The sequence below is a fragment of the Stigmatopora argus genome, chromosome 15 (genome assembly GCF_051989625.1).
Source record: "Stigmatopora argus isolate UIUO_Sarg chromosome 15, RoL_Sarg_1.0, whole genome shotgun sequence".
Taxonomy (NCBI): Eukaryota; Metazoa; Chordata; class Actinopteri; order Syngnathiformes; family Syngnathidae; genus Stigmatopora; species Stigmatopora argus.
In genome coordinates this window covers 1,360,241-1,386,785 of record NC_135401.1, presented here as the reverse complement: position 1 = coordinate 1,386,785, position 26,545 = coordinate 1,360,241, and the positions used below count along the sequence as shown (strand labels likewise).

General features: G+C 41.6%; 1 protein-coding gene across 4 annotated transcripts in view; it reads right to left on the bottom strand.

Moving 5' to 3' along the window:
- The window catches only part of nrxn3a (neurexin 3a), a 63,112-nt gene that overhangs the window by 31,924 nt on the left and 4,643 nt on the right, over positions 1 to 26,545 (bottom strand). For 2 of the 4 annotated variants that reach the window (XM_077621239.1, XM_077621240.1), the window contains exons 2-7: positions 25,023 to 26,103; positions 21,194 to 21,214; positions 20,808 to 20,834; positions 19,447 to 19,515; positions 6,389 to 6,690; positions 5,124 to 5,285 (exon numbers count right to left, since the gene is read on the bottom strand). In XM_077621239.1, coding sequence (XP_077477365.1) covers positions 5,124 to 5,285; positions 6,389 to 6,690; positions 19,447 to 19,515; positions 20,808 to 20,834; positions 21,194 to 21,214; positions 25,023 to 25,707 — 1,266 coding nt within the window. In that variant the 5' untranslated portion in view covers positions 25,708 to 26,103. The remainder of the gene's footprint in view (positions 1 to 5,123; positions 5,286 to 6,388; positions 6,691 to 19,446; positions 19,516 to 20,807; positions 20,835 to 21,193; positions 21,215 to 25,022; positions 26,104 to 26,545) is intronic. The other 2 variants (XM_077621242.1, XM_077621243.1) reach the window with 1 other exon arrangement.

Sequence of the window (26,545 nt, the reverse complement as noted above, 5' to 3'; positions counted from 1 at the left end):
CCCTTAAAAAAAACCAAAAACAAACACTCGGTGTATTCTCCTGGTTTATATTCATGTATTTTTGTGGGCAGGATTGTGTCTAAATGGATGGCGAGAGGGTCGGAGATGATCAATAGTCCGGCATCAGATTAGACAGTGGACAAATTCATCCTTTGGAAGAAGATAGGAAATTGTATTTCAACCCCCCTTTAGACTCTATTTGTCGTCATTCTTTCTCTCTTTTTTTGTTTCCTTCTTCCACTATCATCTCTCTTCTCGCATTAATCAATATCACCTGGCCCTGCTGCAGTTTCTATTGCTGTTGTTTGAACATAATTAGTTTGCAGTATTAAAGTCATTAGCTTCCATTGACGGTGATACGCGTCCAGTTCATTTTTTGTATTTATTGGCATGAATGTTCATAGCTTTTTTGTAGCTATTTTTAATGAAGTAGGCTAAAATTATTATTATTATTTTTTGGTCAAAATATTTGATCTAAAAATGCTGAATGGCACCTGCAAAACAATGTATTTTATGCTATCTTAGTTAGCTAGCTCGGGTTATTTCATCATATAGCAGGCTAATTTGTTGCGAGGTAAAACAATAACAATGGCAATATAATATGAAGATACTTTTTTGCACACTACCATTGGATTTATATAGCATTTTAGTACGTAATTTATGCTAATTTATGCTAGCTCGTGTTATCCTATTATATAGCAGGCTAATTTGTTGCAAAGTAAAACATTAACAATGAAAGTTGGATTAATACAACATTTTTACCCACTTGAGGAAGTTTAGAGTTGTAAAACTAAATGTATACGATGTAAATTAAAATCTGGTGTGGTAAAACAATGCTATCTTAGTTAGCTAGCTCTTGTTATCTCATTATATACTAGACTAATTTGTTGCTAGGTAAAACAATAACAATATTAAATGAAGATGTATATGAGGTAAATTCAAAATCTGGTGTGGGGTGTCAAAACATTTTATTTTAAAATTCTAACCATTTTTCATCACAAAGATATTCCCCCAAACATCACCAGGTCATTTTTGCCTCCAGCACAATTGGTTTAATTTCACCTGATTCATAACGGCACGTACGCACGGATGATTAAAATATGAAAGATAAGTTAAGTTAACCACGGCGAGATCAGAAGTTAACGTTTTGTCTGGTTTCAACGCTTGGGTATCGCCGTCTGCTCGCCAAGTAAAGGGAAAGGGACTCCACGTGAGAGGCAGAAGGGTGAGATGGAGTGGGAGAACTGGGGGTGGGTGGTCGGGGGTACCGGGAGTAGTGACAATTACAGCAATTATGTGTTATTGTAGACCATTATGCATTTTGTAGACTCTGAGATGTAGGCTTTCTCTGTAATTGCCGGCTTATGAAAGGCATAATAATCACGGGCCAGTCAGCTACATGGGCTACCTAGGGCAACCACGATGGGCTGCCATGGTAACAAAACATTTTGCCATAATGCCACTCTAGATGGCCGGGACAAGAGCGTCGTGAGCAGGCAAATTAGCCCCGTAATAGTTGGGGTACGAGATGAGAGGGAGCCATGTGCGGGGGGGGGGGGAAGTCCACTCGGTACCCCCTTCTTCCAGGGAAGATGGCGTGAGATCGTAAAGGTTCACGCCACGGATTCTATCGGTGTTAACTGTATTTTACTGCTGTGGCTTTCAGGGTCATTATTAAATAGTTTAAAAATACACATTTAAAAAAGAGAAAAGATTGAAGTTGCAGGAAGCTTATGTTCCATGTGGTGGAATCATTTTTGATCCAGTTTTTCCAGTCTTTCGCATCGTCAAACAACAAGCACAACGGCAACTGATCCTTATATAAATAAACGATGTGGTTTTTAATATGTTTTGAATCATGTATGGTCGGAAAAGTTCATATTTTGATATGAAATGTAGTATTTCGAAGACATTTAAACTTTCAAGTTATGAGTATATTAGATTACATTAGATTAGAACTTTATTTTATCTCATAGAGTAGAGTAGAGTATATAGTAGAGTAGAGTGTATAGTATAGTAGAGTGTATAGTATAGTATAGTGTATAGTATAGTATAGTATAGTGTATAGTATAGTATAGTATAGTATAGGGTATAGTATAGTATAGGGTATAGTATAGTATAGTATAGTATAGTATAGTATAGTATAGTATAGTATAGTATAGTATAGTATAGTATAGTATAGTATAGTATAGTATAGTATAGTATAGTATAGTATAGTATAGTATAGTATAGTATAGTATAGTATAGTATAGTATAGTATAGTATAGTATAGTATAGTATAGTATAGTATAGTATAGTATAGTATAGTATAGTATAGTATAGTATAGTATAGTATAGTATAGTATAGTATAGTATAGTATAGTATAGTATAGTATAGTATAGTATAGTATAGTATAGTATAGTATAGTATAGTATAGTATAGTATAGTATAGTATAGTATAGTATAGTATAGTATAGTATAGTATAGTATAGTATAGTATAGTATAGTATAGTATAGTATAGTATAGTATAGTATAGTATAGTATAGAGTATAGTATAGTATAGTATAGTATAGTATAGTATAGTATAGTATAGTATAGTATAGTATAGTATAGAGTATAGTATAGAGTATAGTATAGTATAGTATAGTATAGTATAGTATAGTATAGTATAGTATAGTATAGTATAGTATAGTATAGTATAGTATAGTATAGTATAGTATAGTATAGTATAGTATAGTATAGGGGTATAGTATAGTATAGAGTATAGTATAGTGTAGAGTAGAGTAGAGTAGAGTAGAGTAGAGTAGAGTAGAGTAGAGTAGAGTAGAGTAGAGTAGAGTAGAGTAGAGTAGAGTAGAGTAGAGTAGAGTAGAGTAGAGTAGAGTGTAGTGTAGTGTAGTGTAGTGTAGTGTAGTGTAGTGTAGTGTAGTGTAGTGTAGTGTAGTGTAGTGTAGTGTAGTGTAGTGTAGTGTAGTGTAGTGTAGTGTAGTGTAGTGTAGTGTAGTGTAGTGTAGTGTAGTGTAGTGTAGTGTAGTGTAGTGTAGTGTAGTGTAGTGTAGTGTAGTGTAGTGTAGTGTAGTGTAGTGTAGTGTAGTGTAGTGTAGTGTAGTGTAGTGTAGTGTAGTGTAGTGTAGTGTAGTGTAGTGTAGTGTAGTGTAGTGTAGTGTAGTGTAGTGTAGTGTAGTGTAGTGTAGTGTAGTGTAGTGTAGTGTAGTGTAGTGTAGTGTAGTGTAGTGTAGTGTAGTGTAGTGTAGTGTAGTGTAGTGTAGTGTAGTGTAGTGTAGTGTAGTGTAGTGTAGTGTAGTGTAGTGTAGTGTAGTGTAGTGTAGTGTAGTGTAGTGTAGTGTAGTGTAGTGTAGTGTAGTGTAGTGTAGTGTAGTGTAGTGTAGTGTAGTGTAGTGTAGTGTAGTGTAGTGTAGTGTAGTGTAGTGTAGTGTAGTGTAGTGTAGTGTAGTGTAGTGTAGTGTAGTGTAGTGTAGTGTAGTGTAGTGTAGTGTAGTGTAGTGTAGTGTAGTGTAGAGTAGAGTAGAGTAGAGTAGAGTAGAGTAGAGTAGAGTAGAGTAGAGTAGAGTAGAGTAGAGTAGAGTAGAGTAGAGTAGAGTAGAGTAGAGTAGAGTAGAGTAGAGTAGAGTAGAGTAGAGTAGAGTAGAGTAGAGTAGAGTAGAGTAGAGTAGAGTAGAGTAGAGTAGAGTAGAGTAGAGTAGAGTAGAGTAGAGTAGAGTAGAGTAGAGTAGAGTAGAGTAGAGTAGAGTAGAGTAGAGTAGAGTAGAGTAGAGTAGAGTAGAGTAGAGTAGAGTAGAGTAGAGTAGAGTAGAGTAGAGTAGAGTAGAGTAGAGTAGAGTAGAGTAGAGTAGAGTAGAGTAGAGTAGAGTAGAGTAGAGTAGAGTAGAGTAGAGTAGAGTAGAGTAGAGTAGAGTAGAGTAGAGTAGAGTAGAGTAGAGTAGAGTAGAGTAGAGTAGAGTAGAGTAGAGTAGAGTAGAGTAGAGTAGAGTAGAGTAGAGTAGAGTAGAGTAGAGTAGAGTAGAGTAGAGTAGAGTAGAGTAGAGTAGAGTAGAGTAGAGTAGAGTAGAGTAGAGTAGAGTAGAGTAGAGTAGAGTAGAGTAGAGTAGAGTAGAGTAGAGTAGAGTAGAGTAGAGTAGAGTAGAGTAGAGTAGAGTAGAGTAGAGTAGAGTAGAGTAGAGTAGAGTAGAGTAGAGTAGAGTAGAGTAGAGTAGAGTATAGTATAGTATAGTATAGTATAGTATAGTATAGTATAGTATAGTATAGTATAGTATAGTATAGTATAGTATAGTATAGTATAGTATAGAGTATAGTATAGTATAGAGTATAGTATAACATAGCATAGTAGATTCCGTTTTTAACATGAGCTATTTTTTTCCAATCCAAGTACAATAACTTAACCCAGAAATGACTTTAGGGTCCAAATACTTATGTATCAAATTCAGTTTATTGCAGATTCCCAATTCAGTTCTAGTGGAAACTATTAAGAGAAAAATTAATTTGTCGAATTTTAGGAAATGGCTGCAATGCAAAAACATGAACAATTTTGAGGGATGTTTAGATAAGTACTACTCTAAATGGGGCATGAGAGATAATAAAAACTTCTAATTATTTCAATAAACTTACGGTTTGTAATGTAATTACATACATACATATGTGTCCAAGTGTGATTGGTCTGACACATCATCCAAAATGACTAAAAGCATCTTCTCTCTAGTTGAACGCCAACGGCAAAATTATTCTTTTTTAACGTCAGTGTTGTCTGTTGTAATTAAATCCGTACGTGTCTGAGCGCCCGTCTGCGTTGGACGATAGCATTTTCTGGAATAGCCAACCTGAGCCGTCTGGCCACAATTGGGCCAAAAGGGGATTACATTGCCACTGCACCACTTCCTTGCTCTCCCTGTAGCCCATATGCTACGGTGTGTCGCCAAAGTGTGTGTTTAGCTGTCTGCACGGGTGTTATGTTGGAGCTGTGACCGTCTAAAACAGGTCAGATCGACCGCACTAGCCACCAACTCTATTCAAGCGTATAAAAAAGTGCAATTTGTACTTTTCAAATACCAGTTTCCAACCTACTTGTAGTGTTTTACTGGGTAATAATAGCCCACCCCAAAAATCACAACGATTAAGAGTATGTACCTCCTTGAGACATCCCATAAAGTTGTTGCTCACGGGCGATCCGGGTAAATCGGCCGTGCTGGGGCTTCCGCCAACGTAGAAAAAATCGTCAGAGCCCAGCATGGTGTAGTCCTCCTGGGTGTAACCCGTGGTGGTTAAAATGCCATCCACCGATATCGTCACCTGACGGAGAGGAGTAGAGTCATTAGTAATATCCAAGCGGTGCGGTGGTGGAGTGGTTGGGTCGTCGGCCGCGCAGTTCGCAGAACGAGGGTTCGAGCCCAGGTCTGGAAATTCCTGTGGGGAGTTTGCATGTTCTTCCGAGGCTTGCGTGGGTTCTCTTTAAATAGCTGGTTTCCTCCCACCTCACCAAAAACTGAATGCTAGGCTAAAAGGATGCTAAATATTACGTAGTTAGGAGTGTGGGCGTCGGCCTCACAGTTCTGGGGTCGAGGGTTCGATTACGAGTCTCCCTAGGCTTGCGTGGGTTCTCTCCGGATAGTCCGGTTTCCTCCCACATGCCCAAAACATGCACGCTAGGCTAAATGGATGCTAAATATTATGTAGCTAGGAGTGTGGGCGTCGGACTCACAGTTCTGGGGTTGTGGGTTCGATTCTGAGTCGGCCCTCACTGTGAAGAGTTTGGCATGTTCTCCCTGGGGTTTCGTGGGTTTTCTTCGGGTATTCCGGTTTCCTCCCACATGCATGCTAGGTTAAATGGATGCTAAATATTACCTAGCTATGAGCGTAGGCCTCACAGTTCTGGGTTCGAGGGTTCGAGCTCCAGTGGCTCCTGACTGTGTGGAGTTTGCATGTTCTCCGTGGGCTTGCCTGCGTGGGTTTTCTTCGGGTACTTCACCCCAAAATAAAATGTATGCTAGGCTAATCGGATGCTAAATTGCCCCGGGCCACAAATATGAATGCTTGTTCGTCTCCTTATGCCCCGCCATTAGCTTGCCACCCATTCAGGGTATCCGACGTAGTCGACTGGGATAGGCTCCAGCACCCCCCACGGCCCCCGTGAGGATAAGCGGTTGGAAAAATGAAGAAAGTAGAAGAAATAGCCCAAGGAAAAGCACACAGCAAACCCCAAAATAGAGCAATAATGAATGATTGATATCTACCAGACAATGGAGTGTGTTTGCCATGGGGTATCCGACGCCTGATTGCTTCATTAAAAAAAAGTAGTAGTAGTATTTTAGGCATCTGATGATACCACCTAGTCCAAAAATAATAATAATAATATAGTGTACTAGTACTTTCACTTTTTTGATAGAGCATCTTACCTGCCGGAGATTGCGCGTGACTTTAACGTCGTGCCAGGAGTTGTCGTTGAATTTGCCGTTGACCGGCTCCACGATGGCCTCGAAGGCCCCGGAGCCCAGGTTGATCACCAGGGACACGGCGCCGTCCTTCAGCGCCAAGTTGACGTAGTCGGCCGATTTGCCCGTGTGGAGAATCAACCCGTTGCGTTGCCACGTCTTGAAGGAGAGCGTGATCTCGTCGCTGCTGCTCTGGATCGGGTTCAGGACCAGGTCGTAGCAGAAGTATTCCGAACCGCGGAACGTCGCCACGTTCTCTTCCCTCGCTGTAATGAGGAAAAAAATATAAAAAAATAAAACACGGGTGAAGGAGGAATAATACAAAATGATATCATGATATATATATGAAGTACAGAAGTACCTCTACTTACAAAATCAATTGGTTTTATAAGTTGGATTTTTCGTCAATTAAGCAGTATTTTGACTTGTAAATTCCTAAATTCCTCAAAACAAAAAGACCAACTAAACCCTCTAAATATTATCCAAGTGTCCCATTTTGTATGAAAGATGTGTGAAACACACAAAAAATGAGAAAGTGTTTTTTTTAGTTATTCAAATGAGTAACACGCATGCAAAGGCATTTTCTATTGGGAGGAAGCTAACGCTAGCATACAAACATGCACATAAAGATCAGTTTTTGCTCAAATAGCACACGAACATGCATTTTTTTCTCATATTATGACAGCTATACGCAAGAAAAATGTGACTGAAAATGAAAATATGACAAGATGAGCAATGTTTAAGTCCACAGCTGCTGTAGATTCGCTTTTGTCAACGCTGCATCAAAACGTTGGTAAAGTCTGCGTCGTTTTACTTCCTGCTGAAGCCATTTTCCTTTAAACTTGACAAATCCTTTTTCATCTCTCCGTATTAGCGTTATTACATTAATTCCTGGAGCTTTTCAATTACAGGTTTACGGCATAAGCAGAGGTGAAGTGGAAAGTGGAGTCGGTGACTAGAAAATATTTACCGAGTGTGTGCGTACGAGTCGTAATGCGTCGGTACTTGAGCGATTTGTTTGGAAACATTTGTCACAGGAAGTCGCTCTCCAGAATATAAAAATGCAAAAAAAAAACAGTATATCTGAGGGTCAAAATAAGAGAGAACAAGAGAAAAGACTCATCGGAGGGAGTCTGGGGCGGGAAACGTGCGGGTGTGTGCGTGGGGAAGGTCAATAACAGGTAGCCCGGATAACATCAGTAATTTCAGTGTGCTGCTGGATTTCCATTTGTTCAGCAGTTTGAGCAATGGCGTCTTGGCTAGCTAAAGCAAGTGGCAACGTGGAGCGGAAGTCAACGGCCGGGTCACGTTTTTCTTAAGGGAAATGAAGGGCAAGTGTTAGCAAACGCGCACCTACATTTGGAATGGGAGTGAATGCTTCTATTGGCATTATATCATGAGATTAAAAGATTCACCATAAAGTGCACACATATGGCATCAATACATAAGTAGTCAACATAACAAGTAGTGAGCATAAATTAGTAGTTAACATAATAGGTAGTCAACATAAATTAGTAGTCAACATAAATTAGTAGTCAACTTAAATTAGTAGTCAACATAGATAAGTAATCAACTTGAAAAAGTGGTCACGTAAATACGTTGTCAACATAATAAGTAGTCAACATGAATAAGTAGTCACATAAGTAAGCAGTCAACATAACAAGTAGTCAACATAAATAAGTAGTCAACCAAAATATGTAGTGAACATAAGTAGTCAACATAATAAGTAGTCAACATAAATAAGTAGTCAACCAAAATATGTAGTGAACAAAATAAGTAGTCAACATGAATAAGTAGTCAACATAAATAAGTAGTCAACCAAAATATGTAGTGAACAAAATAAGTAGTCAACATGAATAAGTAGTCAACAAAAAGTAGTCAACAAAAAGTAGTCAACAAAAATAAGTAGTCAACAAAAATAAGCAGTCAACCAAAATATGTAGTGAACATAAGTGGTTAACATAAATTAAGTTGTCAGCATAGATAAGTAGTCAACATAAATAAGTAGTCAACAAAAATAAGTAGTCAACATAAATAAGTAGTCAACAAAAATAAGTAGTCAACATAAATAAGTAGTCAACAAAAATAAGTAGTCAACAAAAACAAGCAGTCAACAAAAATAAGCAGTCAACAAAAATAAGCAGTCAACAAAAACAAGCAGTCAACAAAAATAAGTAGTCAACATGCTAAGTAGTCAACATGAATTAGTGGTCACATAAGTAGTCAACCTAATAAGTAGTAGTCAACATAGATAAGTATTCGACATGAATAAGTGGTCACATACATAAGAAGTCAGGTACAAAAAGTGACTAAAGTGTTTACCAGCCTATGGAGTTTTAGTGCAAGTACAAGATAAGACATTAGTGTCAATGAGGTCCTCAGACATGAGTCTTGATGAGGTCCTCTTAGGTGCACAACTGCAGTTAAGTACGCTGACAAACGGCTCTTGCGAACAAGCTGTCCTTCAGTCTGTTTGTTTTGGATGGATGGGGATGGACGTTTAGGACAGGATGTGCATTCATGTGCATATGCCATCAGACCCGTCTACATGAGTGCACCTCCACACGTGCTTATCTTCCCACATACCGAGAAGAAAAGGAGACCAGCACAACACACACACACACACATATACACACATTTACACACATATACACACACACACACTCAAGCCAGCCAGCCGATAACTCCCCGGAGCATGACGGCGAGCTTGGCTCTTTCCCTGGAGGCTTTTCATTTACTGCCCAACATAATGCCATATCCCCGTACCCCCATTCGCCCCCACTCCCCCCCCCCCCCACAAAAACACACACACACACACACACATATACACATAGATGCACACACCCTCTTATTGGCTATTATCTGCACCGTCTGAGCCTGTGTTGATAGCTAATGAAGAGCCACGCTTGCCATTTGTCAGCTGATGGTTACCATGGTGACCGGAGGATACTGGGCCAGATGCAGGAAGGAGGAGAGGACTGTTATTTAACCTCCAAAAGGACAGAATTAGGGATAATGGTGTGTTTTTGTTGCTTTTTGGGGGACAATTAGGATGTAGGAATACATCTAGACTTCCGTGCACTATTTTCGAGGATGTTCATTTAATATTTTGAGGTCCATATTTGATATCCAGTTGTCGTGTCGTGTTAGTTTGTCACTGGAAATTAAAAAAATAGTACGTATATTTCATCTTACATGTAGGGAAGGAGTTGTGTTTTGTTGGGAAAATGGGATTTAAATGGTAACGAATAAAATGAAACGTAAAAAGCTGTGTGTAAGAAAAGCGCAAAATCGGTTCACAATCAATAAAATAATGCTTCTAAAATATGTTTTATATGGGAATGACATTTTTTTGCTTATTTATTTTGTCTCATTAATCTGTTGTGACCTCAAATGGCTTAACTCGGATTGGACATCTATTGTTGGCATAACTCGTCCCGTATTGGCCCAAATATAAGACGATCCTGAATATAAGACGACCCCCTGGTTTGTAAAAATACTTTTTGACCACCAAATCCCATTTTTATACAGCATAAAATTACAATTAAACGAATGATCACCTTATCGCTGTTCAAGTGGCAAAACGAGTACACAATAGTGGCCTTAAAGTCTGTTTTTTTTTAAAAATCCAGAATATTATAATTTGGCCCGAATACAAGACGATGCTGAATATAAGACGACCCCAGGTTTGTAAAAATACTTTTTGAACACCAGATTCTATTTTTAAACAGCAAACAATTACAATTAAACTAATGATCACCTTATCGCTGTTCAAGTGGCAAAACGAGTACACAATAGTGGCCTTAAAGTCTGTTATTTATTTTTAATCCAGAATATTTTTGCCCCTTAATAAATATAATCGTGTCGGACCCGATGGCGGTCTTCCCTGACGAGTCCCCGTTTCCTTGCTGATTTGTATTCCTGCGTGGCTGACGGATGGCTTGGCCTTTACCTCCGAGGCGTAATTGCATTTGGAGAGCGCTAAATGACACGCGGGACGGAATCATCATAAACATGAGACTCATTTTTGAAGGACGCCGGCGAGGTGCGCTGGGAGCAGAGATTTCGTGCCAGGAGATCGGAATGGGGCCAATCAGATGTGGCGGGGGTAATGCCGTGTCTACGCCGCCACCCGATGATGGGACGCTTCTCAGGTGGGGAGGAGGACACGTCACCCCCCCGAACAACAACATCATTTTGTCGGTGTCAAAGTGATGAGGAATGCGGATTCGTGAAATTGTGTTCATGATTTGATTGAGTTTATTCTTACGGTCATTTTTCATATCGCTGATCTTTAAAACGGTCGCGAGGGTGCTGGAGCCTATCCCAGCTAACGACGGGTACCAGGTGGGGGACACCCTGAATCGGTGGCCAGCCATGGCAGGGCACAAGGAGACAAACAACCAATCACACTCATTGCTAGGGAATATTTAGCATCCAATTAGCATGCATATTTTGGGGATGTGGGAGGAAAGCGGAGTACCCAGAGAAAACCCACGCAAGCCCAGGGAGAACATGCAAACTTCACACAAAGAGGACCCACCTGGAATCGAACCCTCGGCTTCATAACTGTGACACAGATGCGTTAAACACTTACCTACCGACCGCTTTAACTCTAGCCGCAAATGAATTTAAAAAATAAATTCTAAACGTTGGTTGTTGATAGATAAATAATAGAAAATAATAATAATAATTCTAATACCAATAATAATAAGATAAATGATAACAATAATTTAAAATGATAAATAATAATAATACCAATAATAATAATAACAATAATAATGATAACAAAAATAGTGATAATAATAATATCAATGATAACAATAACATTAATATAATAATACCAATAATAATAATACACTTATAAACTATTACTACTAATACTACTACTACCACTACTACTACTATTACCACTACTACTGATAATACTACTACTACTACCACTACTACTGATACTACTACTACTGATACTACTACTGATACTACTACTACTACCACTACTACTGATACTACTACTACTACTGATACTACTACTGATACTACTACTACTACCACTACTACTGATAATACTACTACTACCACTACTACTGATACTACTACTACTACCACTACCACTACTACTATTACTACTGCTACTACTACTACTACTACTACTACCACTACTACCACTACCACCACTACTACCACTACTACCACTACTACCACCATGACTACTACTACCACCATGACTACTACTACCACCACGACTACTACTACCACTACTACTACTACAAATAATAATAATATTAATAGCAACAACAATTACGAAATTTCCCGAATACGGGATGAATAAAGTTATCCAATCCAATCCAATCCAATAAAGTCTGTAGCATGAAGTTTTCCAAAAGACCTCTATTTTTCCACACCGCATTGACCAGAATGAAATGGAAGCGTCAACGCGTGGCGAGACGAAGGGGGGTTTGGGGGGCGCTTTAGCGTAGCCGTGCCTTTGGTGATTATTAGCGCTCCTCTGGGGCTTTTGTCTGGGCCCCTCGAGAGAAAGAGGTTAATGCCACTTAGCCTCGGGATGCCTGCCGGAGGTCCATTGTGGACTTGGATAGTGGCAGCTCGCGGGTGCGTCTGAGTGATAGGCCTTCCCGCCGTCATGTCAAATCACTTACTATTTTCCCCGGCCGGTCGCACAAGCACCCCCACCCTTGGCGCTCGAGGCGGTTACACAAAGAGCACGACGTTTCGGGGAAACACTAAAGCTAAAAAGGTGGCCAATCCATGCCTTTGTCTTTGAAACGTTTGCTCATTTTTACACTTCCCCACGCGGTTCCAATCCAGAACCTTCTTGTAATCCAAGTAGGCCATTATCACCCTTAATATATATTTAAATACATATGTGTATATGTGTGTGAGTGTATATTCACATATTTACATTTATATTTACACATGCAATTGGCTGGCAAACAAGGGATAAATGTACTTCACCTACTGTTGTAATTGACTGGGACAGACTCCAGCACCCCCCACGACCTTTGTCAAGATAAACGGTATTGAAATTAAATGTACATATTGGATGGCTAACGCTATGCTAGCAATGACCTTAAAGTCAAGTAACTACGCAGACTATTAGTACAGTATCGGCATCGGCCAATAGCAGACCGCCGGGTATCGGGGGCCGTAGCTTGGCACTAAACATAACGCTTATGGGGGAAAAAAACTGGAGATGATTAATGAAGCGGGGGCGTTACCGAGGCGGGCGCGAGTCATTGGTGCGTTGCGGAACCCTCGCCGACTTGATTGCCTTGTTTTTACCAGCACCTCTGGCAGCCTTTTTCCCAGCATGCACCACGTTTCCCCTCTTGAAACAAAGCTCCTACCTCCCTCCCACACGACATTAGTCATCGTTCTTGTTTACGGATGTAAGAGAAGACATCTTGTGACATTTTGTGAGTTGTGAGTTAAATTCATGGGAATTTTTTATAGGAGGTAATTGATCCAAAAAATGATCAAATAATTTGCTATAGTGAGTATAAGCTTTCCCTGAATTTAAATGGATTGTTGATTTAACGTTAGCATGGAATTATCCTAGCATGCAGGCTTTTGGGACATCGGAGGAAACTAGAGTACACGGAGAAAACCCACACAAACATTCAAACTCCACACAGGAAAGTCCGGACCTTAGCATGTATATTTTTGGGATGTGGGAGGAAAGCAGAGTACCCAGAGAAAACCCACACAAACATTCAAACTTCACACAGGAAGGTCCGAACCAGGGATCGAACCCTCGATCTCAGAACTGCGAGGCCGACGCATTCACTCCCTCGAAGCTAGAAAATATTTAGCATCCAATTAGCCTAGCATGCATTTTTTGGGGATGTGGGAGGAAAGCGGAGTACCCAAAGAAAACCCACACAAACAATCAAACTCACACAGGAAAGTCCAAAACCAGGGATCGAACCCTCGATCTCAAAACTGCGAGGCCGACGCACACACTCACTCGAAGCTAGAAAATATTTAGCATCCAATTAGCCTAGCATGCATGTTTTTGGGATGTAGGAGGAAAGCGGAGTACCCGGAGAAAACCCACACAAACACTCAAACTTGGAGGTAGGGAATATTTAGCATCTAATTAGCCTAGCATGCATGTTTTGGGGATGTAGGAGGAAAGCGGAGTACCCAAAGAAAACCCACACACACAAACACTCAAACTCCACACAGGAAGGCCCAAACCAGGGATCGAACCCTCGATCTCATGACTGCGAGGCCGACACGCCAACCACTTTTCCACTAGACTGCCACCACAATTTTCAATGTAGCAATTTTAACACGGATCAAAAAGTGGACTGATTTAGAGCGCAACTGTCTTCATGAATAAAGATGAATGGGGGGAGGGGGGTGCCGGAGACAGACAATGGGGACTAATGTGAATGGACAGGGGGATGATTATGGGTGGGAGGGACGAGGGGGGGTGCTTCAGTGCGGGTTCTGGAGGGAAAGAGATAAGGACGCCGTCTCTCTCACTCTCTGATTCGTCATGTGAGTGGCGTGTGGCGGCGAGTGGCGGCGAGTGGCGGCGAGTGGCGGCGAGCACCTGGCCCACGCAGATACCATGAGGTCCGCCTCAATAATCTGCTTGGCAAACACTTCCAGATAGACCAATACAAATCGGACCAATAATCACATTTACTCAGGCAAGGTGTTCATGGAAAGATGATAGCCACCAATGAAAACGGCCGAGCGTCATTTCGGGAATTTGACTGCGGATTGATTGCATCACGGCACAAAATGGGGTTGTCACTTAGCAAATGGGGAGCTTCCATTGGGGATTCTATTTGAGGGTGGACATCCCGGAGGACTGTCCTTCTTTCGGGGATGTCGTCTTTTTCATGCGCGTACATGAAAAGACAGCAAAATACTTTTAAAGGGATACGCGGTGCAAACGTGTCCAAGCATCTGGGAGATAAGGTCCGGCCGGTCAACCGATCCCTGACCGCACGCGCCGGCTCCAGATAAGAGCGCCGATGTCCCTCGGAGGACGGACGGAATCGTGCGATGCTTATCGCGGGAAGTCAGTCAATAAAAATAAAAAAAATCCCATTTCTAAACGACGTGTGGCGCAAAATATGCACTTACGTTATTAGTTTGATAGCAGCCGAAACGTCAAGTCATTCATTTTCTGAACGACTTGAACGCCTCACAAGGGTCGCGGGGGGTGCTGGAGCCTAACCTTGCGACACCCTGAATGGGCGGGCAGCCAATCGCGGGGCACGAGGAGACAAAGGACAACCAATCGTAGCTAGGTTTCATCAATTTAGAGTGTTTAACCAGCTAGCCTAGCCTAGCATGCATGTTTTGGCACTCACTCGTAGCTAGAAAATATTTAGCATTCAATTAGCCTAGCATGCATGTTTTCGGGATGTGGGCGGAAACCGGAGTACCTGGAGAAAAACCACACCGTTTGTTTTAAAAGTTGAAATAAAATGCCATTAAAAAATGGTTTTGATCCGATTATATATGGCTTTGAGTCGGCCGTAACCGCGGCAACCGCGACTGGTCCTTTGGTCCCGTCGGAGGAGTTATCGCTGGTGCCCAATTTGAGGAGCATTATGCTGAAGGTGACCCGTGATCTTTTCCCGCCCCGCCTCTGAAAAGGAGAAGGTCGGCGTTATCGGGCGGAGGCGGAGGCGCAGGCGCAGGCGGCGAGCCTCAGTCGATAGAGATGCCGCGTGACGATGACTGAACATATCTATTAGCGGGAAGGCCTATCCGCGATTGATCTGCCCGGCAGACTTCTTTCATTTACCGTATTTGACGCAACATAAACATCTTCCAAACGCGCGCCTTATAATCCCATGTACTTCATACATAGATATGGATCTATATAACGGTTAATCATTGTATGAACTTCCCTTTAGCCAAGCTTCATCTAGCTGATGTATAACTACTACTACTACTACAACTACTACTACTACTACTGCTACTGCTACTACTGCTACTACTACTGTTACTGCTGCTACTGCTACTACTACTACTGCTACTGCTACTACTACTACTGCTACTGCTACTGCTACTACAACTACTACTACTACGAAAAACTACTACTACTACAACAACTACTACAACAACTAGCAACAACTACTACTACTACTACTACTACTACTACTGCTACTGCTACTGCTACTGCTACTGCTACTACAACTACTACTACTACGAAAAACTACTACTACTACTACTACTACTACAACAACTACTACAACAACTAGCAACAACTACTACTACTACAACTACTACGACAACTACTACTACTAATACTACTACTACTCCAAATACTACTACGACAACTACTACTACTATGACAACTACTACTACTATGACAACTACTACTACTACTATGACAACTACTACTACGACAACTACTACTACGACAACTACTACTACTACTACGACAACTACTACTACTACTACTACGACAACAACTACTACTACTGTTACGACAACAATGACAACAACTACTACTACTACTAAAACGACAACAACAACAACAACTACTACTACTACTACTATGACGACAACAACTACTACTACTACGACAACTAATACTACAGCACACACTTGGTAATAGAATTTTGCAGTAAATCCATCAAAGAGAAACGCTTGTGTGTGGGTGTGCCGGCCCGTCCCATTCCAATAGACTAATATACTGGCATGAAAACATTATAATAGCATCATTTTTCAAATGATAAGGGCATTTCATAGCACAATAAATATAAAGAGAGGCAAAGAGTGGGGGCGATTTCTGGGGGGGGCTGCGTTTTAAGGCAGTGGCTGGGAAAGATGAATGATGGGGTGTAAATGAAATGCCATTGCCATTAATGGGAAAAGTGGCAGGCAGGCAGGAAGGAAGCAGGTCAGGAAAAATGTAAAGATATACTTAAGCCATGTTGCCTTCAGCAAGTCCATTTGACAAAAGTCTTAACATTGACTTGCTCAAATGAAAATGAATCACGGGGAGGGAAAAAAAAGTCACAAAAATCAAATTGCATTTCAGCCTTTGCCTCCCCTCCCTTCCCTCCCATTCTCATATAATATATCTTTTATTTCATACAAAATTGTTTGTCCATTCGCTCATGCCACTCCTACTTCAAATGGATTGGACGTCCACCACTGTCCTTGGCAGTGAGGACCGACCAGGTATCAAACCCTCGAGCCCAGAACTGCGAGGCCGATGCGGTAACCACTCTACCGACGGCCCGCCAAAAGAAAAACAAACATTTAAAATAATAATAATAATAATAATAATTAGTAATCCAAGGAAGAATATGCAAACTCCACACAGTGAGGACCGACCAGGTATCAAACCCTCGACCCCAGAACTGCGAGGCCGACGCCCAAACCACTTTACCATCGGCCCACCAAAAGAAAAACAACATAAAAAATACATTAAAAAATTAGTAATCAAGGGAAGAACATGCAAACTCCACACATTGAGGACCGACCAGGTATCAAACCCTCGACCCCCAAACTGCAAGACCGCCGCGCTAACCACTCCACCAACGGGCCGCCAAAAGAAAAAACATTAAAAACAACAACAATTAGTATCAATACAGTTGAATATCCCACAAGCAAGTCTCTGAATGGGATACAAAAAATATATAATAAACCCACAGGCCATCTGGTTAAACAAGTACTAGCTATTAATAACTAATATTTCCCTCTGCCATGAGCAAAAATAATCAGAACAACAGCGGGTAATACAAATACACACAAGGATGGCCCCGGGCACAAATCCATCGGGTGAGAATCAAAGGCACTTGCATTTCATTATGATAAGCAGCCTATCCTGGCCCGTAATATCTTCCTCCCCTCCCCTTCCCATATCTCACATTTCATATTTCATACTCCACTCGGCCCCCGAGCCCCGTGTCCCCCCCCCCCCCCCCCGTCTCCCCCCCCCGTCTGTCCCTCTGGGAGAAGGCAAAAGTTGTCAGTAGCAATCTAGGTTTAATCGTTTCTCAGATCAGCAGCATGTTTTTCTTCCCCCGAAGCGTGTTCTGGAACCCAACCCGACCCCCCCCTCGGAAAACGGCGTCTGGGGAGCGTTCCGCTGCTCAAACGCCGCGCCGGCTCGGGGGCAATCGCGCCGACGTCTGCGGCTAATCGTGTATCGCGGCGTCTCTTTGTGGCGGAAGCGCTCGGTCTGTGCCGGCCTTTCGTGGTGTCAATTGTTTGGGGATTTGGGTTTGGATCATTTTAGATCTGAATTGCTTTCAAAGGAGGATGAGGAATTTTGATGATTTTTGGTCCAATGGTTTTTTTTGTGTGGTCTCATGGGGACGGTCATTTGATCTCAAAATATATCTATACAAGTAATATTTTGTTCATTATATTTACAAAATGAAAATGCTGTTTTCTTCAATTTTTATTTTTTATTTTTAAAGATGTCAATCAGTCTGCCAGAATTGAGAGCTTTTTATCCTTCCATAGACAGCTAAAGGTGTCCAAATCCTTTATTGGAAATGTGATTTATTTATTTTTTAATAAAAAAAATGGAGGAGAAAAATTGTATATTACAGTTTTTTTTTTAAATCCTCTGAGCTTTTCAGTTTTTGTTAAAAGCGAGAGGCAGTCAATATATCTATAAAAATAATTTCTTTTATCTATTAAAAAACACAGAATTCTCAGTTTTCTTATTTTTTTTTTTAGAATTTTAACGATTTTTTTTACCCAAAAAAATTAAATAAAAAAATTGGGGTAGTATTCAGCATTCTCTATAAATCCATAATCCTCATTTGAATTTTGAGACGATTTAAAGACCAACCGCTAGGCAAACATTTAATTTGTTATCAATAAAAAATAAAACCACACGCTTAAATTTTCACATTTTGGCGAATAAGACCACCCATCAAGTATAGGTTGACACGCCAAACTACTGCGCCATCCGTCACTTCAATCGGCCATTTTGGTAACCCTCGGGGGGCCCCTTTTGTCGGCGGGGGCCCCGGGCAACTGCCTGTCTGGCCTTTCCGCTCGCCTCGCCTCGCCTCCATTATGAGCAATGTACAAGGACTAAAACACGATACAGTGTCCGCTTTATCACCCCCACAAAACAATGACAGTCGAAAGAACGATTTGTCCGTGCTTATTTGCCCCTCGTGTTTTGTGTACGATGCCACCGCTGCTCGTTGGCACGCCACCCTCGCCAGCCTTGCCAGAACAGGCGCCGCGCAATATGGTGCTCCTTTCGGAAGAAAACCTGGCAAATGCGCGTCACGTTCAAAATTGTTTACAAAATAATTCCGCGGCCTTTAAACCAAAAATAATAATAAAAATGGCCAAAACCCACTTGCGTCCCAACACGATATGTCGGGCGGGTCTTGTAATTTTTCCAGACCTGTTTTTAATCTAAAACTACCGTGGCACACACCTAGTAAAAACTACGTTTTGGACCTATACATTAAAATAAATGTACTACTAACTACCACAGCACATACCTTGTGAAAAGTGTATTTTTTGGACCTTTGGACCAAGAGTAAAATTATTTTACAACTAGCTACCACGGCACATACCCTGGGAAAATTGCACTTTGACCTGGCCTGGGAGGGAAATATTATTAAGCCCCGCCCACTCCACACATACCGATAAATAAATGTATCTGATTGATAGGCAGCATCCCCTGTCAAGCTGTATAAATCACGTTAAATCACCTTAAATCTGCGACATCACATGAAAGTAAAATTTCATATCCAGAAAAATAAAGCTACGGTTTGCTAGTTGAAGACAAAGAAGCGCTAATGGAACGATTTTCCCCGTAAAAGTGGCGTTCGCCTGAATTCCCAAACACATCCTTTCAAACGGCGGGAGGGATAAAAAAAAAAAAAAAAAAACATCTAACGAACGCCGTCCCTTCTTTCTCCTTCAATTAAGGTTGACGGAATCGCTCATTTAATCTCGGGCAGAGAATCCATTAGCGGGCACGTAAACACATTAGACGTCAGAGACGAAGCAACGAGGACGAGAACGGGAACACTCACAGGTGGTGCGTTGCCTTTGGTAAAGTCGAAAAAGGAAAGATTTGGAAAAGGCTGTACCTTTGCTTTTAGCTAGAAGAGCGAGCAGGCGGAGGTGGACAGGAAATAGAGGAGGAAGGAGTCCGCAGCCACGGCCAACAAGACACCCATAAAAATAGGAGAAGTAAAAAAAAAAAGATCAATAAGACTTTGTGAGTGATCACAAAACACATTGGAATCTCCAGTCTGAAGACAGTGGTACCTCTACTTACAAATGCCTTTATATGTGAAATCTACCTCTACTTACGAATGCTTCTATATATGATATGTAACCTCTACTTACGAATGCTTCTATGTACATGTGAAATGTACCTCTACTTACAAATCCGTTTACATGTGAAATGTACCTCTACTTACAAATGCTTCTATGTACATGTGAAATGTACCTCTTCATATGAATGCTTCTACATATTAAAGGTTCAGGTTACAAATCCCTTTAATATCCTAATGACTGTTCTGTTCCATTATACCACAGGTCGGGAACCTTTTTTGACAGAAAGGCCCAAAATAATTCATATTTTGCAACGTTATACCTTGAGAGCAATAAAAAATGTGTTTTATAAGTAGAGGTACCACTCTATGTCCCATTCTCATGAGCAGTGAGGACACAAGTGTCCAAATGGAAACCGGGGGCCATAATTATGTTTTTTTCCCTTTAAAAACAAAATGAATACACAATGTTGTATTTAAAAACATAGTTCTATCAATTTTTTGTCTTTTACTAAACTATTGTATACTGTAAAATTAGTAAGAGAGTGATAGTAAATTATAGTATGTAAAAATCCCCGTTGATTTGTCCGGAGCTAATATCGAAAAAAAAAAAATCTTAAACTGCTATTGTGTTTTTTATGTTTAGATTCATGTCTTAATTTAAAAAAAAATCAAGTTCATTTAACACCTGCTCATGAGAATATATAATAACATACAGTATTGAAATTGAACAGCAAATAATGCGATTGCATTAAACATGCAATCAGTGCAACCAATGAAATATTAGGAAAAAAAATTATGAGCATAACACTAAAATGACGTCGCTAGCAATTTCTGAAGAACCGCAAAATATGACAAATTTTATACTTATATTAATTATACTTTAGTAGAATATGATTATAGAGTTAGTAGCCAATCGGAATGCCGACTTCTGATTGGTCGGGAATGGTTGTATAACGTTAAATCACACAAGGTTATAATTTCTCGGCACTTATGGAATTGCGACAAGAATCTAACTTCATGAAAATGATTTGTACGCTCATAATTTTAACACTCAAGTATAAAAATAAAAATTTAAAATTAAAAAGGCAACAGTAGTGAAATAAGAGGCGTACCTTGTTCAGCCATCATGTGAGCGAGGCCTTCAAAAGGTAAGAAAGACAGGAAGGAGAAACAAAAACAAGGAAAAAACAGAGAACACGTGAACACATTTCCAATACACTTTGGTATTGTGATGACTCATGTTTTCCCAAAAGGGAGAAAACATGACATCGGCAGAAATTCTGACAGGAAACCAAGCTTCGAGAACTCAAAAGTCAGCCATTTTGGATCAATCCAACGATTCTATGTAACCCGTCTCCATGGAAATCTTCTATATTAGCATTAGCTTATAGCCCCAATAACAGCAATGATCAGCAAATGGTGCTTTTGAAGTAAAGTATGACATTATTTTGATATGATTGCCTCATTAAGTGTTGATTTTGATGCCAGTTCAACTCACCTGGTGTTTTTCCGCCGACCTCTGCGAGAAAAAAAGAGAAAAGGGAGGAGAAAAGAAAGGAAGAATTAAACACACGCTTACAACTTGCATGTTTTTGCTATCATGCAAATATAAACACTCTTAATGCTCCATACAAATAGTGAGCATTGAGCTCAGCTATGTGTATGCGGGGAATCAAAAGTTCAATCACATGATAATCATATGATTCGGGTGATGAACATCGAGGTCAAAAGGTCAAAAGGTCAAGAGAGGAAGGGTTGAGTTGGACTGAAATTCCGCCACGGAGTTTTTTTGCTTTGTCTTGCGGTCAAGTAGAAGTGGATTGGACTTCTATCGCTGTCTATGGCATAAAGGGGAGGGGTGTGGCTTTTTTGGGGTCAAGAGGCCAAAGGTCACCAGGCCAAAATTGAATGGGGTTAGGGTTGTGTTCTGGAAATCTGATGTAAAATGAATGTAAAAAACAAAGGATGATCAAGCTTGCTGAAAATGTTTGTCATATAAAGTGGAAGAGGTGTGTCTAATTTGGGGTCAAGAGGTCAAAGGTCACAAGGCCAAAATGTTAACATTTCTATATTTGTGTTCAAGATACATCAAGAACCATTAAATTGATAATTAGCAACTGTTCAGGATGTTTGGGATATGAAACAGGTGTGTAGATGTTGGGGTCATAAGGTCAAAGGTCACCAGGACAGAATGTAATGTGTCTATGTTTGTGGTCAAGTTGACTCTAGAACGAATAAAGGGATTTTTATCAACTGGGCAGGATGTTTGGCAGATGAAACAAAAAAGGGGGTGTACATTTTGGGGTCATGAGGTCAAAGGTCACCAAGGTCGCATTTTGCAATTAGGGCAACACTTTTGTGTGTTTTTGCTACATTTTTAATTTTTTCAGTAAAGAATTAGGTGGCACCAAACGAGTTTAATCATTGAACGTTCGTTCTCTGCCGGCCTGCCATTTCACACGGATTGGACATCCATCGCCGATGACGCCAGCCGATGAATTAAGTGGAAGATTAAACGCAAAAGGACAAACATCACTCAATGTCAAGCTGCAAGATATATTTTTTTCCAACACAACATCAACAGTAATTGATTGGAGATGTAATAAATACGCTTGGCTGGCCCTAATTGGCCACCTGACTTGAGATGGACGTCAATCAGATATGCGTGGAATATTAATTCATTTTCACATGACAACTTGTGTAAGCAGAGTAACAACATTAAAACGACTTGGTCAAATGCTTATCTGGGATATCTGCGTCTATTTAAAAGCGCTAAATATTTGTATTGTATTTTTTGATTGATGGAAAATTTATAGGGAAAATAAACTAACATTAAATAGATTTAAATCTATTTCTAGTCTCCATCCTGCCGAATTGGAAGATATTTCTGTTAGCACGTGAGCCAAAGCGGAGTTTTATCGCCGTCATCCATTTTACTTATCCAGCTCAGCACTTGTGCTAATTTCCTGTTCTTTCTGACTTCATTAATTAATCATTGATTAAAGAGTATCAGGCCTCATCTAGTTCACACTGCTCTTAATCCCGTATCGCCACGGCGGCCAAATTGCGCAGACGAGGCGAATGCACGCCGTTTTGCCGGTTAAAAAAAAGGAGACAGATTAGTAGAGTTGATTTAAAAATAATAATAATAACAAATTCATTTAATTATATTTTGTGAGAGTCAGATTTTAGGATTCTGCTACGTCATGATGAGATTGTAATCCTCTAAAAAAGATGCAATTAGGCCCGATTTCGCGATAGATTTAGCAGCCATTTTGTCGCATTCATTAAATATCCTATTTGCTAGTGGCTAAAGAGAATTTACAGATTTTGGGAGCCTTTCTTATATTTCTAAAAATAAATCTCAATATTATCTACCGCTTTTCAAATAGTTTCCTTTTTTCACTAGTTCATTCTTGTAAAGAAATAAAGACAAACAGCAAATCAACTAACGTTTTGGTTTTAGCTAACGCGAGCTAAACCGCTGCTTGAAACAAGTGACGTGTCGTCTTAAAGGAAGCGAGCGGGCGACTTTCAAAATAATTACCAACGTGTAAAAAGCGACACTTTGTGACATTGCGTTTCGAAATAAATCGTCACTACAACTTAAAATAACCTGCCTAAACACCCAAACTTCCCACATTTTAATTTATTTTCATGTCAATTGCTAGCAAAAAAAAGATTCCTTGCTTTTATTTTCATCGTTTTTCCTATTTCCTTGGTCATATTTTGTCCACTGCGTAATAGTAATGTCGCGGTCAACAGCAGCAAGGGCAAACGTTTGGGCGTTTGAAGCTCAAGGAGAAAAGGCGTTAGGGGTGGGGGGAGTTCGGGGGGCTTGTTGTGGGGCCGGCGCAATTCCCAGCACAAAAGAACGTGATATAAAACACCTGACATCTTGTGATTGGATCATGAAAAGGAGCCCGGGGAGCTCCATTCTCTGGAGAGGCGTCCTTATCGGCGGCTGCAGGACCCGCGTCATTAGAATGCCTTGTGCGCCCGTGCCAGCAGTATTTAGATTAGCCTTCAGATTTTACACTTTGCAAACACCCGCACTCACCCACACACACACACACAAAGGACAACCGCAGAAAGCCCACAAAGTCAAACCCTTGATGAACCCGAAACTCTCTTTTGAAACGCAAACGACAGATTTTATATTTCAAGATCATTTCTAGAATGCGTCATTGCAATCAGGCGCTGAATCCGGATATGTTCGGGTTTTTTTTTGTGGTTGCTTATTTGGTATTTAAATGATGGGCAAAGGCCCCGGGCAAGTTCACCGAAATGGACACAAAGCATTAATAGGACAATTAATTCATTAGAGATTTGGCAACGTGCCTAATTTACCCCTGTCAGATTTTCATTAGTGAGCAGAATTTTGGGGGGGAAATTGTATTGGTGGTTTTTTGGGGGGTGGCAAAGTACTAATAGCATAATTAATAATAGGAGAATGTCATTTGATTCATCTGTGTCCCCTAAAAAAAATTATAATTTCGTTATTGTGATGCATGATTACAATTTAAGTGAATTTTGTGGTGAAATGGGGGTGCTGGAGACTATCCTAGCCAACTCTGGTGGCTAGCCAATTGCAGGGAGTTAGAGCAAGGGTGTCAGACTCGGGTTGGTTCGTGGGCCGCATTAACGAATGCAAGGGTGACTAGGCTAACGCTGAAACTCCGCCCCCCTACCCAAAAAAAATGGTACTCGGTCGTTTGGTCGCCGGGAAGGTTATTGATAATTACCATTTAAATAGTTGCTCAAATTCCTTAAATACAAACTGCGAATTACTATTTAGTCATACTTAATGCCCTATTAATGATTAGGCTAAAGAAAAGCTCCAAATTTGCCGGACTTTGATTGTTTTTTGTTGGAGAACTTGTTAAGACCCTGACAGACGTCGCTTCTTAAAGGGACAGCGCATGTACATACAAACTCTTCTACACTCACACGTCAGCTCAGTGAAACTGCTCATGGCCATTGTTGGCTTTTATTCATGCGTAGACCGTGTTGTTTTACCTAGTTTTGTCGCCGGTCTTTTGGTCGCCGGTCTTTTGGTCGCCAGTCTTTTGGTCGCCAGTCTTTTGGTCGCCCGGAAGGTTATTGATAATTACCATTTAAATTGTTGCTCAAATTCCCTAAATACAAACTGCGAATTATTATTTAGTCATACTTAATGCCCTAGTCATTATTAGGCTAAAGAAAAGCTCCAAATTTCCCGTACGTTTATTGTTTTTTGTTGGAGAAATTGTTAAGACCCTGACTGACGTCGCTTCTTAAAGGGACGGCGACCAAAAGACCGCCCACGAAAAAAAATGTTCCCTTACCTTCCGTGCAGAAGTCGCCCCTGTACAGGGTCTGCGAGCAATCGCAGAGCGGCCGTCCGTCCACCACGCCGCAGGTCCCGCCGTTCTCGCACGGGCTGACGGTGCAACGCCCCTCCGACTCCAAGGGCACCTTGAGACTCCCCAACAGGCGAGGCTCCGTCTTGCCGTACTTGAGGTCCGTGATGGTCCCCCTGAAGGGCCTCATGTCCCTGACGGCGGGCAGCGTGAGCGCGCCGCCGCGGATGTCGCGGGGCACGCCCCCCAGGAAGAGGTCGCTGGCCACGTTCATGAAGCGTCGCTGAGGCCGCACCTCGTCCGCCTTGGCCTCGCCGTCCAGCGCCAGCACGGTGCGCAGCTCGCGGCGGCTGAGCGCGGCCACGTGCCAGTCGCCGTCGTCCACCCGGCGCTCCGACACCACGGTGGCCTCGGCGCAGTCGATGCTGAAGCGCAGGCGCAGGCGTCCCTCCGCCGCCGACAGCTGCAGGAAGTCGCAGTAGCCGCCGTCGTCGAAGTAGAGCAGCAGGGCCTCCGGGAAGGCCGTCTTGAAGCGGAAGCTGAGCTCGCCGCGTACGCTGGCGTCCCAGCGGAGGTAGCGGGCCCACTGGCCCGGCGCGCCTACAAAGTGCAGTCCGGCGCAGGCGCCCAGACACAGCTGCAGCGCCGTGAAGAAACTCAGCACATCCATCGCGCCACCGGAAATGGAGTCATCCAAAGGTGGCCAGGGATTGGCTCGTAACGTTCCCGGCGGGGAGAAATATTCTCATGGATAGAAAAAAATTGAGCTATCGAAAAGGGTAACAGTCGTGGCGCTTAACAGTCGTGGAGGGGGGGGGGTTATGGCGGCGGGCGGCGGGTATCCGTCGTCGCCTGCCTCCTGAGGGTCCGTCCGCAAAGGGAGGGGAGGTCACTTGAGGGTTTTTGTGGTTTTTTTGTTTTTTTACTCCTATGTGGAGTTTCTTTGGAGGCTCATGGTGAAAGGGTCCACTGGAAACTCTTGGGAAGAGCTTTCTTCTTCATGTTTCACTCTGGGAGAAGAAGAAGAAGATGATGGGGGATCTGACGTTCTCCCCGCGCCCCATTACTGTTGAAAAAGGAGGGAAGAGACGGGGGGTCACAAAGGGTCACCGAAAAGCACCGTCATTAAAATACAGCATTTTTAGCAAGTGAGTTTGATGATGTGCATTAGGGGTGGCCCAGGTGGGCCGGATTAGTGGATTTGGGGCCAAAAATGTGAATTTACTGGCTCGAACGTTTATTTGCCCCGCCCGGTCAAAATGGATTGGACGTCTAATGTCGTCAATGGCGGCAAGCCAATTTCAATTTTGAGGGCCGCCATGTTGGCATGAATGAAATGGAGTTGGACACCCCTGCACTTTGTTAAAAAAATAATGCTCAATGCTAAATGACTCCATAAGCCCTTGAAAGTCATTGCAACTGGCGATTGGTCGCCGTCAGCCGGGATGGGCTCCGGGACCCCGCCACCCGGACAAGGGTACGTGGTGATGAAAAGGGCTGAATGATGA